Source organism: Haliotis rufescens, unplaced genomic scaffold (genome assembly GCF_023055435.1).
Source record: "Haliotis rufescens isolate VD_foot unplaced genomic scaffold, xgHalRufe1.0.p SCAF_35, whole genome shotgun sequence".
Lineage (NCBI taxonomy): Eukaryota > Metazoa > Mollusca > Gastropoda > Lepetellida > Haliotidae > Haliotis > Haliotis rufescens.
Window position 1 is genome coordinate 758,328 of NW_025964057.1, and position 13,610 is coordinate 771,937.

Consider the following 13,610-nt stretch of genomic DNA (forward strand, 5'->3'; position numbering starts at 1 on the left):
ACATTATTCCAACGCCGTTACAGAGATTAAGTTGACGAGAAAGATTTCTTGTCTTCGTGTTATAACAATTACCACCAAACAGATTTACTCATAGCTCAGCAGAATTCGCACTTACTAATACAGTTAACTTTAATTTCCGATTATTTTGATAACTGATTGCCTTTTGGTATGTGTAATAAAAGGGTTAGAAAACACTGTATACAATTCTGTTCAACAGTCTACCCGACTTAAGCATATGCTCCACACTTAGATAACCTACTGCTAGTTGCGGGAGCAGTGTGTTTATCAGGCCGACTCGAGGAGATTGCATTGATAAAGTCATGGAGTTCAAACTAAACTTGTACCCGTATGTACACGTTTCTAGGGCCGCTGGCTATTGCGTGAACTGCGCAGTTGAACAACAGTCGAGTACAGAGTACAAATCAGTCGAGGCAGTTTCGGGATTAATGATATATACTGCCTGAACAAGGGCTAACCTGATCCACTTGGCCTTGAAGGTGAGCGATTTTTCCAAGTTTCTTTGTTCTTTTATAAATGTTATGTTCCATACCACTAAATCAGGACGTCGCTAAAACAGCTGCAAATGCCAAGGTCACATTAATTCCAGTTACTGACACCACAAACAAGCGCATCTATACCCCGCCAACCTGAACCAATGAAGACAAAAGGAAATCCTGACAAATATTTTGCTAATTTGTAGATGCCCCGAACCTACAAGAAGAAGGGCGTATACAAGCAACATGATATTATAAAACTGGAAGCTGCCGTTTCTAAGTTATGGCAAAGCTGTTACCCTGTATGGCATCCCCAAATCTACTTTACGAGATCACGTTAAAGGGCGAGTAGAGTCTGGTGCCACCATTGGTAGAACCCCCGGCAATACCAGAAAAAAATGAAAATGAAATTGCGGACAACGTTTCCAAAGCTTCACTGTCGCATGTGATAGTTGAACACAAACAGACACAGACAGACATACACACCCACTGTTTAAAAATATTTTTCTATATATATATACAGTGACAGAGATTATATTCCGTATCGGTATATGTGTTAACACACGAGATATGGGAGGCGTGACCTGGTTTTGCGGCAGCTTGTTAAGAGACGGAATGCTTTGTTCTGTACGTTGTGGGGCTTTCCAGGTATTCTCGGTTGGCGAGCTATCTTTAGAGTCACGTAATCCCGACGGGACTTTCTCAACGCCTGTTATGTTGGGAGGAACTGTACACTTGTCACACATCGACAGGACACAGGTAAACACTTGATGATATTTATTGGCAACACTCGAAACGAACCGCGAAACCCAAGCGAGCCTCCCAAGACAGGCGAGCTACCGAGGGGAGCTAACTCTGCTTACATTAATACATGCCAAGCAAACTTGCATTGGCGTGACTGTCTTTTTTTTCTTCATGATAAAAGCTATCTAAACAAACCATAATGAAGGAAATAGGCGTGAAAAACAACTTGGTGAGTAAACAATGATGTAATAAAGATCCAATTTCTGGTTAACCATGAAACCAATTGGTAAGTAAACCATCATAGGGTAGACTGCCCTCTGGTCGATGGGGATTATTCTGCCCCTCACAATTAATAAACAAACACAATACTTCAAAAGTCCAAAACGTATTCATCAAATCGCTTTGGTCGTTGACGTTGACGCGATGGCCTTGAAGTTGAAGACGTCTGTATACCTGGGTCAAATAGGGGGTCAGATTGATCCGACGCAGAACTGATGTCGGTTGGGTGATTGTCATCAAACACGGCGTCCTTAAGCGGTGGCAGAGGAGGAGTAGATATTTCCAGAGGAATGTGCGGAGTCTCCGGTGTCTGGTGAAGTGTCTCAGGTGGCTCATCATCGATGTCGGATGTGTCCTCACTGTTCGCTTTATGCACACGTGTCTTGTTCCAAAGGGGGACTTTAAAACATTCTGAGAGCTTAACTCTGTATGAAGTGTTCCGCAGTTGGGTCCCAACGAACTTGAGGACATTGCACCAGAGGACATCTTTGGCGACTACTAGGTAACGATTCCGTGCACATGTTTTATTGCGATCGTTTTGAAGGTACACCAGGTCGCCAATCTCAATTTGATCAATAACAGGTCGATGACTCCGAGGAGCCTTGGATTTTTCACTGTGACCGTGTTTTTTTTGGTGATTAACATGTTGCTCTGTGATCAACTGCTTGTCGGACAGAGGCAACTGGCAGTTTGTCAATTGGTCTCTCTGGGTCCACATCTCTCGAGAAGACAGGCCTCGTGAACGAATGCGTGTGTTTAGGCGGGCGACAGCGATGGCAATAGCTGTTGGTGAAGTGGGGCCCCGTACAGGGTCTTGGCGCAAAAGCTCATCCTCTAATTCTTGTATGGCCTTTTCAGCAACTGGGTTCTTGTTCACATTCTTCACTCTGCCTATTTCTAGGGTAATTCTATGTTGCTGGAGACGTTCATCCGTGACTAGACTGATAAAGCCTGGAGCTAGGTCAGTGCGGATAACAGCGTGAGGACCATCAAGAGGACGGAATTCAATGCACAGACGAATCAATGCCTCACACAGGGTGGAGCCACGCTCATCGGTAATGATGCAGGCCGCAGTGTAGGATGTGACACATTCACGTAGAACGAGGATGAGTTGTCGTTCCCTGTGCATAACATCTGACGCAAAGGCAAACCCAACAGTTTCAGGTGGATCACTGGTGCTTTGGTCTTCAACAACATGAGGTGTCTTACGCAAGGAGGCGCACCGGTGACAAGATTTTGAGACACTGTTTATGGATCTGTCAAGGTCTAAAGCAAAGAAGTATCTATGGCATACTTGCTTGAGTTGGTGTGCAGATGGATGATCCAGTTGTATGTGTAGGGCAGTCAGGACTCCGTCTAATACTTGTCTTGGGACAACAATGCACTCTCTTGGTGAACCGAGTGGCTCAGATTATCGGACAACAAGCAATCCATCCTTGGAGATGGTTGCTGCATTTAGGTATCGTTTGACATCCCTGATGTTTGTTACCTTCTTGGATGGTCGGGTACCTTGGAGAAGATGAGCATGTGTTCGTCGAAGATCCTGGCACTCCTCTTGCAAGGAACGCCAAGCAGACCTGCTTGTGAAAGGAAGGCGGGTAGTTCCATTCATGATGTCCTCTATAGACAGTTGTCGAACAACAGAGATTTCTGTGCGCTCAATGAAGGAGCAGATTTGGCAAGAAGGATTGTCACATTCTGGTGCATTTCTGCTTGAAAAATCGGATGGCACATTTGCAGAACCAGCGAGGTGTTGTATTGTTGCTTGGTAGCGGCTAACTGTCGATAAGAAGGTAGACACCCGAGGACTAGCAGAGAACTCCCCACGGCATAACTTCTCAAATGCCAAAACACATGGTCTACTGTCGGTAAGGATACATGCTTTGTGTTTTGACTGGATAATGAAAGGACTTAAATGCTTGGTAGCAATAGCAATTGAAAGGGCTTCCACTTCACATGGTAACCATGCGACCTGTTGTCGCCGAAGCTTGGCACTGAAGAATCCCGCTAGTCATGGCGAGTCACTATGTGTTACATAAAGTGTTGCTCCAATTCCTGGCTTCCTAACAGCACCATCAGTTACAATCCAGAGTTGGTCATCGGGATGGGGCAGTACTATGGATTTGTTGGATGCGAGACCAGTCTGTGCTGTTTTGAAGGCATCGAGCAAAGAGTCAGACCACAGAAGCTTTTCACTGGACTGGCGACCGCCCACTTCAGCATCAAGTGGGGCAAGGAGTGTGGAACAATCAGCTATTACACGGGACAAGACCTCGTAAGCTCCTATAAATGACCGTAAGCCAGTCACTGTTTCCGGAGGTGAACAAGAAGCCAGAGTTGATATGCGGTGTTGACTTGCCTGAATGGATCCTTGGTGTCATTGCCATCCTAGGATGGTTGTTGTCCTGGGAGCAATGACTGTCTTGTTAGGAGATAATCTGAGATTGTTGTGTTTGAGCGCTTCAAGTACGCGTCTCCAATGACGAAGTAACTCATCTGGGTTATCAGCACCACAATAAAGGTCGTCAGCAAGCTTAGCAATCACCCCTTCCTCCTAAAGATCCCCTAGTATGCGGCACATGAGCTCCTCGAACGCAGTTTCAGAGCCCGGCATTCCCCTTGCAGACCTGGCATATACTCTCACACGACGGAACGGTGTCACTACACCGCAGTATTTCATCGATTGGACAGAGGAATCTGATAAAAGGCATTGGGTAAATCTGTGGTTATAATGTACTTCCACTTGGCAATCTGTCTTAGAGTAGAATCGACATCAGGCATGAGGGAGGGTTGTGGCTTACTGTATTGTCCTACATCAGAGAAGGCAGTCACCAATCTGTTACCACCACTGGACTTCTTGATTAGGAAAGAAGGATTGAGGTATTCTACTTGAATACCTGCATCTTCAGGTCGTACAAATACACCCATCCGCTCAAGTTCATCGAACTTTTGTTGGAGCTCAGAAAGTTTATCTCGTGAGTATTGCGGGACACGACCCTTCTGTTGTGGAGGTTGTACAGGTCCCATGTTAACAAATGCTTGAAAGGGGCCTGAAGCACCGTTATAGCCATCGATATGTTGGTTAAACACATCGTCGAACTCCGTAAGTAGTAACTCAAACTGAGATTTGGTATCTTGCGGGAGGATATTGTCTTGGTCTACACAAACAGTGGATGCGAAACCAATGTCCTTAATTTGAGGGGACATAGTAGGTGGTAGCAGATGTGCCGGCACAACATCATAATCAGGGTCGCAGTCAGGTATAAAAACTGGGCGAATCTGGCAAAAGTGCTCGTGTTTCTTGAGCATTTGCGGAGTGTCGGACAGATTCGGGATCCTGATTTTGCCTGAGACGCTTGAGATAATTCCTAATTCTGGCCAAGTGGATGACAAGGTAGAGCGTCCAGGTCTGGTATCTATGCGGGATTCTATGGCAAATGTGAAATCCGCAGGAGCAAAACTTTCAGGAACCGGCGTACTGCCACATCGTTGGCCTCCATAAATGGTATGCCTGCAATGACTTCTACATCCAGGTTTCCCACCACAAGACCATTAAAATCGAACTCCTTGTTGTCGCGTGTGAAAAGGATTCTTGTCTCTCCAACGACCTTCAGTGGGGAAGAGCCATCTGCCTGATGGGCTGACTGAAAACTAGTCTTGATGTCAGCACCGAAGCATGTTGCTGTTAAGAGGCGGATCATATTACCAGTAGCTCCACTATATACAGTGACTCGTGCCGTCTGGTGGCCACAGAAACAGTACATATAGGGCGACCGACGGACTTGCACACGAAGAGAGGAGACAGGTTCAGTAGATGGCACTGCACACACATTTTCAACTGTATCACTAGCATCGTCAGCAGGGTCATCAAGTATACTGGCAATTTGTCTTGCTTTGACCATGTATCTCCGGTCATTGTCTGGAAGGAACTTGCACTCGCTGAGATAATGAACATGATCGCTGCGTCCTGCAGCTTTACACAGTGGACATGATTTTGGAAACTTTCTACCCGTTTGTTGTGTTTTAGCAAAACGTGAGAATGACGAGCGCTGTTATGAAGTGTTTGTCCTCATAACCTTAGCATCCTCTGCTGTGCGGATTTCATCTGAAAGTGAATCGAGAGGCTGTGAGATTTCAGGTTTCAAAGAGGAAATTGTTCGTGAGCGGAGATCTGTGCCATAACGTTGTTTGACGAGCTTTGGAAGTTCAACGTGTATTAGCCTCAGCCATGTGAGCACAACAAAATTTTCTAACGATGGTGACAATTCCTCGTCCTCTTCAGGTGCATTGCCATGGTGGGTTATTCCCCCTTCACGGCGGAGTAAATTGTCTTCCACAAAAGCCATTAGTCTCTGATACAAATCTTCCAGTCTCTCGTCATTTTCAAGTTTGATTTCGGCAAAGTCAATGAAATGAGCACCAGTTGCTTGGAACCCGAAATGTAGGCGTATGGCATGCCATATGGCATCTACAGACGTTGAGGATTTTATTATGGTGTTCCGTGAAATTATTGGACAATAATTGGCAATCTGGCCGAGCATGAGCTCCAAACTGCTAACCTTTTGTCTTGCAGTTCTTTTAATAGCTTCACGGACGTCTTCCCCGTCGTCAGTCATGCCCCTGAGTGGCGTGGCCCTAGTTTTCTTATGCCAGACTGCCCCGTCGGCAAGAACTGGAGTAAAATTTGTGTCCAAAGATAATGTGTAAAGGAGATTTTGCCTCCATTTCTCGAAAGAATTTACAGTCTCAATCTTACCGAGGCACCATTGCTTCGGGGCACGTTGAGCATTGGCCATAATGACAGTCTTGTTTACTCTGCGTTATCCAGGCACTCTACCGCCTGACCTGTCGATCACGTTCAGTGAAAGTATGCACGTACAACAGTTCGTTGTGCCGCCTGCTTCGTTAGACGTGAGTTCAAACACGCTGCCACCACGCCAGTTAGGTTGGGAGGAACTGTACACTTGTCACTCATCGACAGGACACAGGTAAACACTTGATGATATTTATTGGCAACACTCAAAACGAACCGCGAAACCCAAGCGAGCCTCCCAAGACAGGCGAGCTACCGACGGAAGCTAACTCTGCTTACATTAATACATGCCAAGCAAACCTGCATTGGCGCAAACTAATCAGAACGCGCGGCTTCTGTCGGCTCCCCATCTCCTGGCGTGTAACTCTTTTGTCCTTATCATACTGAATACCCACAAAATCTCTCCTCCACTCAGTAAAGCACTCGGAAGTGTTGTCAGGGAGTCAATATATAGATCTTTGCATAGTCTTGACGCGTGAAGATCCGGGAAGAGAGTAGATCTTCTGCAGCCCATGCTAGCTCTAAGAGCCGATCACCTATACTTGTTGTGACAATGCAGCTCAAATCCACGTGTCAGAACCGATCGAGAAGTCGCTAATACCAAGGTAGGCAACTGCTGTTGGTTTCAAAATTAATCAGGATGAACCTGGATACTATAAGCATGACGACAGCTTCGGTAATATTCGGATGTACCAGGGCAGCAAAGAGGCAGTAGTCGGACACTTCATGTTTTTTTTAAAAAATGCGAAATAAATTGAACAGACGAGAATGGAGTGGAAACATTCAAACATATACATCATTTTTAACATGTCTTTTAAAAAATAACTGGTTGTATATATTTCAGACGCATTGTTGTAGTAGAATAGAAACATATTCTTAAAAAAATAAAATAAATGCAATGGTTCATAATTACAACTGTTCAGAATGTCTTTGAAGAAAATATACTTTAACATAAAAATAGGTTGTGTGTAGACACCAAAATAAATTATTCATAATTATCACAGTCAGCCAAGTCTTTAAGCCTGACCTCCAAATATATTCACATATATATTTATATATATATTGCTTACTGAGTACTCCAACTTCTAAATGCCTATCAAAGAAGTTAAAGCATATAATCATTTGAGCCCGGAATCAAAACAAGGTTGTATGATGTTTGATATGCGTACAAAGTTTTATTTTGGAATATTGAAATAAATCAAATTTGTTTTCTTGGTAACGATATTATCAAAACTTCTTTAAAAGCACGAGGTACCAGTACACATCTAGAGCCTTGCTGGTGTGTGTATACTCGAAATGGGACGGACAAGATCCCGTTTATATAGCACCCGTAATAAAGGGGATACATCTTTATTTCCGTATTTCCAAAGGCGTACAGTGTCATCGATATATACAAATAAAGTTAACATCATCGACAGAGCAAGAGCATACAGCTCGTGCAGGCAATGGCAATAAAATTATGAAAGGACATTTTATTAGCGAGTATAACGATATCAACCTTTCAGTTACAAACCCACTGAAAATGTACAATAAACATCTTAAATAAGATCGATGGGTAGATATAATAGGCCACCACACTTTGTATAGTATTTATGAAGGTGTTCTCATCGGCCATGCCTTGAACATCGGACCCTATTTGGTTTGAGCTGCTGCCCATTCTTGAGTTTCTTCCACCCTGCCTTATTTTACGTTATTGCCGATCTGCGGAAACGTTGGTTTAAACACATCTGTGACGTCATTCTAATAACTTAATAACTTAAGTGTTGGCTTCCATTGTCTATTGCTAGTCACCTATCAGCGCCAATCATCTGTTGGCTTCCTTTGTTAGCTTGTACCATTTAATGCAATGTACCAGCAATGACGTCACAGATGTGTTTAAACCAACGTTTCCACAGATCGGCTTTCTCAGGAAAGACTGATTTGTCATAACGTGCGACCGACATGCACTGATACAGATGTCATAGTATGACAGCTTGCGGGTAAAGCCTCGTTTTGGATCTCGACCTCGTGAATATGCATAAATCAAACGGTAAAGTAGATGACTAGGGTACGCGGGATACTAACTGCGTAGCTATACAACAGATGACTAGTAAACTATCTTACATCTTATGATGCGGGGCGGTCGGGTAGCCTGGTGGTTAAAGCGTTAGCTCGTCACACCGAAGACCCGGGTTCCCTTCCCTACATGGGTACAATGTGTGAAGCCCATTTCTGGTGTCCCCCGCTGTGATATTGCTGGAATATTGCTAACAGCGGCGTAAAACCATACTCACTCACTCACTCACTCTTATGATGCTTGGGATCGTGAAGCAGTGCTTACTGTTTGATGTACTTGTACGAAGTTAAGAGTTACCTGACTCAATACTCATCGAAGGTGAGCAAACGTATATGTGTTCCTGAATATATGCCATGATATATTCCGGTTATATATATGCAAATATTACAGCCATGCTGGCATTTCCATACGAACCCAAAAACGTGAAATAAGGCAGGGTGGAAGAAACTTAAGAATGGGCAGCAGCTCAAGCCAAATAGGGTCCGATATTAAAGACATGGCCGATGAGAACACCTTCATAAATACTATACAAAGTGTGGTGGCCTATTATATCTACCCATCGATCTTATTTAAGATGTTTATTGTACATTTTCAGTGGGTTTGTAACTGAAAGGTTGATATCGTTATACTCGCTAATAAAATGTCCTTTCATAATTTTATTGCCATTGCCTGCACGAGCTGTATGCTCTTGCTCTGTCGATGATGTTAACTTTATTTGTATATATCGATGACACTGTACGCCTTTGGAAATACGGAAATAAAGATGTATCCCCTTTATTACGGGTGCTATATAAACGGGATCTTGTCCGTCCCATTTCGAGTATACACACACCAGCAAGGCTCTAGATGTGTACTGGTACCTCGTGCTTTTAAAGAAGTTTTGATAATGTCGTTACCAAGAAAACAAATTTGATTTATTTCAATATTCCAAAATAAAACTTTGTACGCATATCAAACATCATACAACCTTGTTTTGATTCCGGGCTCAAATGATTATATGCTTTAACTTCTTTGATAGGCATTTAGAAGTTGGAGTACTCAGTAAGCAATATATATATAAATATATATGTGAATATATTTGGAGGTCAGGCTTAAAGACTTGGCTGACTGTGATAATTATGAATAATTTATTTTGGTGTCTACACACAACCTATTTTTATGTTAAAGTACATTTTCGTCAAAGACATTCTGAACAGTTGTAGTTATGAACTATTGCATTTATTTTATTTTTTCGGATTTTTAAGAATATGTTTCTAATCTACTAAAACAATGCGTCTGAAATATATACAACCCTTTTTTAAAAGACATGTTAAAAATGATGTATATGTTTGAATGTTTCCACTCCATTCTCGTCTGTTCAATTTATTTCGCATTTTTTAAAAAAAACATGAAGTGTCCGACTACTGCCTCTTTGCTGCCCTTGTACATCCGAATATTACCGAAGCTGTCGTCGTGCTTATAGTATCCAGGTTCATCCTGATTAATTTTGAAACCAACAGCAGTTGCCTACCTTGGTATTAGCGACTTCTCGATCGGTTCTGACACGTGGATTTGAGCTGCATTGTCACAACAAGTATAGGTGATCGGCTCTTAGAGCTAGCATGGGCTGCAGAAGATCTACTCTCTTCCCGGATCTTCACGCGTCAAGACTATGCAAAGATCTATATATTGACTCCCTGACAACACTTCCGAGTGCTTTACTGAGCGGAGGAGAGATTTTGTGGGTATTCAGGATGATAAGGACAAAAGAGTTACACGCCAGGAGATGGGGAGCCGACAGAAGCCGCGCGTTCTGATTGGTTTGAGAAAGTCCCGTCGGGATTACGTGACTCTAAAGATAGCTCGCCAACCGAGAACACCTGGAAGCCCCACAGCGTACAGAACAAAGCATTCCGTCTCTCAACAAGCTGTCGAAAAACCAGGTCACGCCTCCCATATCTCGTGTGTTAACACATATACCGATACGGAATATGGTCTCTGTCACTGTATTGCCCGTCCTATCGCCCATTTCTGTCGGGTATATACAGTGATAACGTGAAGACATATTTTTAAACAGTGTGTGTGTATGTCTGTCTGTGTCTGTGTGTGTTCAACTATCACATGCGACAGTAAATCAGTCATCTCGGACCATATCAGACTGAAATTTAGTCGCAGAAATAAAGTTATAATCTTCAAAAAAATATATCAACAAAATAAATATAAAATAAATCCAAAAGGAGTGCCGAACAATTCATAATTTCACAATGTGTACTGAACATTTGTTTGGTTAATGTGGGTATACTACATGTTTACAAGGGCCAGCACGTTTCAAAATGCAGATATTAAAGCAAATGAAAGCATGGCTGAAACTGCTGGTCACGACCATTAAATGAACACACAATGATCGTGCATTAAAAAAAATAGTCTTATAAGAATTGATAAACTGGTGTCTACCAAATTGTGGTTTATGGACACCATACACACTCTTTTGTTGCTTTGACTGGACTGTTTGCTGTCTCTTTTTGTCTCCTTTTAAAAGAAGTCTTCTCATATCAATGTGTCTTGTTTGCACTTCCAGGGCAATAAATGCAATGTCTCACATGAACAAAGACAAGAAAAAAACCCAAGCATTTCAGAACTCTAAATACTAGTTTACATGTTGAATGCCTCAATACACTACTTCTGGATTGAATGTACTGCTAATATTTATAAACTGACATTATTTTTCTGCTAATAGATATCTATAATAAAATATTTATGAAATAAATGCCAAGTTCATGATCATTTGAACATACATACCCCCTGTTTGATTTTTGTAGAAAGGGGTGTGTGTGTATAAAGTTTAATGAAACAGATTAACTGAACTGTAAATATTGATAAAACTTTAGAATTAAACCAGGGAAGGATGTAGATAATGTAATAATAAAGTGTTTTATGATTTGGGCATTGCCCATTATGCAGGGAATACGTTAAGTTTAGAACTTGTAACCAAAATCTACCTATTGAAACTGGGAGATGGGGAAAAAATAGTTTTAACCGAAAGGAACGCACTTTTTAAATTATCTGACATAGGTGATAAATTCCATTATTTGTTATTTGTCCATCTTTAGAGCACGTAGGAAACCAAGTTTCACACAGATTCTACGACATCAAACCTGATATGCATGTCATCGTATCCCAATTGCGTGAATCGATGCTCATGACGCCCTTCACTGGATTGTCTGGTCCAGACTCGATTATTTACAAACCGCCGACATAGCTTGAACAGCGTGGTGTAAATAACAAACAAATATTAATTTCATAGTGTTTATGTTTCAGAACAGACCATCAGTTTAACAACACTGTTACTTGCATCATGGCATCTGACATCATCACTGAAATAGCGGAAGCACCGAGGGCTCATCTGATTTATATGAACGAAGATGAAGATGACAGGGATCTCCAAACACTTAGAAAAGCGCTGGTACAACAAAAGATTAGATATACGGATCAAAGCCACGTGTCTTCTGGTGGCCTGGAGTTGTCAGGCAATGAGCGCTTGATGGAATCTGCTATTTGGGTTGTCATATTTTACTCTGACAACTTAACAGAATCTGCTTATGGGCGTCTATTGGAAGATGTGTCCTTGCATCATACAGCAGGAATGAGGAATATCATATTTATTGTACCAGCATTTGGTTCGGCCAGTTTTCCAGCACGGCTACGGGGGTTTTCAGTTATTGACATCGGGACTGATGATGACTGGGTCTGTGACTTTGTAACACAGGTTGAAGAGGAGCCATTAGCTAACAACGAAGACATTGAGAAGAAACGGATCATAGCTTCCATTCAGAGAATTTCAGCAAATAATAGATTTCTGAATGTCATGTTCAAATGTGATTCTATCAAGAAACATGGTAGCCAGAAACCATGTTTGTGTATCGTGTCTGCCTTTCTGGTACTGGAATATTACTGCTTAGTGTTCTGTCTTTTCTTTTGGATCCATCAGTGTTTGTTTGACAATAAGTTATTCAGTGACTTGTTTATAATTTATGTTTTTGCAATTGTAATAAACATATTTGCACTGAGGCCTTTCAGGGCAGTAAAGCGAATTGATACTTTGATTTTCATATCCTACAGCTTTTTAATAAGGCTCGTGTTAATGTGGTGGTTTCTTATGCGTCTCTGGAACTCAGCTCCTGGCTATTTGTTTATTTGTGTTGGAATGAGTGCAACAATTTGTATCCATTACCCGTATATTCTGTACTGTGTATTCGTAGATGGTCTTTGGATTACAAGTGTAGGTCCAAATTACCGTCTCCTAGGGACACAATTACATTACATCTTTGTTTGCTATCTGTTTCTTTTTGACGGTTTCTTTATAATTGTGTTATTGTATGAAGCTCTAAAATCTGTTGAAATTTTTTTCAGTGTGTTGATTATATTGATATTTTTCACGCAGTACGATTATTTCATTTTGACAAGACGCATACGTTCTGAAACTGTATACTTGAGGAAATGTTTTAAGCCCACTTTTATAATAGATTTAATGCTCACGGTGCCTGTTTTATTAAATATGGGATATGTGCTACTATATCATTTGTATTTGTCCAACCAATAGAGCATCCCAACATTACAAATGGTGGATGTCGACAGGTTTGCTCTAGTGTGGACGTCAGTTTTAAGGAAACGCATCCCAAGTAGGAGTTTATCAAACAGTAAGCACTGCTTCACGATCCCAAGCATCATAAGAGTGAGTGAGTGAGTGAGTGAGTATGGTTTTACGCCGCTGTTAGCAATATTCCAGCAATATCACAGCGGGGGACACCAGAAATGGGCTTCACACATTGTACCCATGTAGGGAAGGGAACCCGGGTCTTCGGTGTGACGAGCTAACGCTTTAACCACTAGGCTACCCGACCGCCCCGCATCATAAGATGTAAGATAGTTTACAAAAAGAAACATACCAATACCAAAAGATACTCATTTACTACTAGCTACTCAAATCTACCAAATATGGAAATGATCCAAGACATGTGGCAGTCAGGATATTTTTGCAGTTATCGAAAACGTTTTGTCTCTTCTATTTACAAGAAAAGAGAGTTAGATAAGGTATGCGTTGATAGGGAGTGTTGATTTCTACCTTTATCCGGACTGTGAAAATAGAGTATTATTCAATCATTGTATATGTACACGAGCGTGATGTTTGACATTGCACTTGAATTCCGAGAAGTGATAACAGAAAACTATAATTTGCAATAATTGT

The 13,610-nt window shown here is 41.9% G+C and overlaps 1 protein-coding gene across 1 annotated transcript; it reads left to right on the forward strand.

The window, feature by feature from the left end:
* The first annotated feature begins 444 nt into the window (after nucleotides 1–444).
* On the forward strand, nucleotides 445–13,082 carry LOC124134375. The gene is made up of 2 exons (XM_046499149.2): nucleotides 445–497; nucleotides 11,684–13,082. The coding sequence occupies exon 2, from the start codon at nucleotides 11,721–11,723 to the stop codon at nucleotides 12,963–12,965; it is 1,245 nt and encodes a 414-aa protein (XP_046355105.2). The 5' UTR covers nucleotides 445–497; nucleotides 11,684–11,720; the 3' UTR covers nucleotides 12,966–13,082.
* The last annotated feature ends 528 nt before the right edge of the window (nucleotides 13,083–13,610 follow it).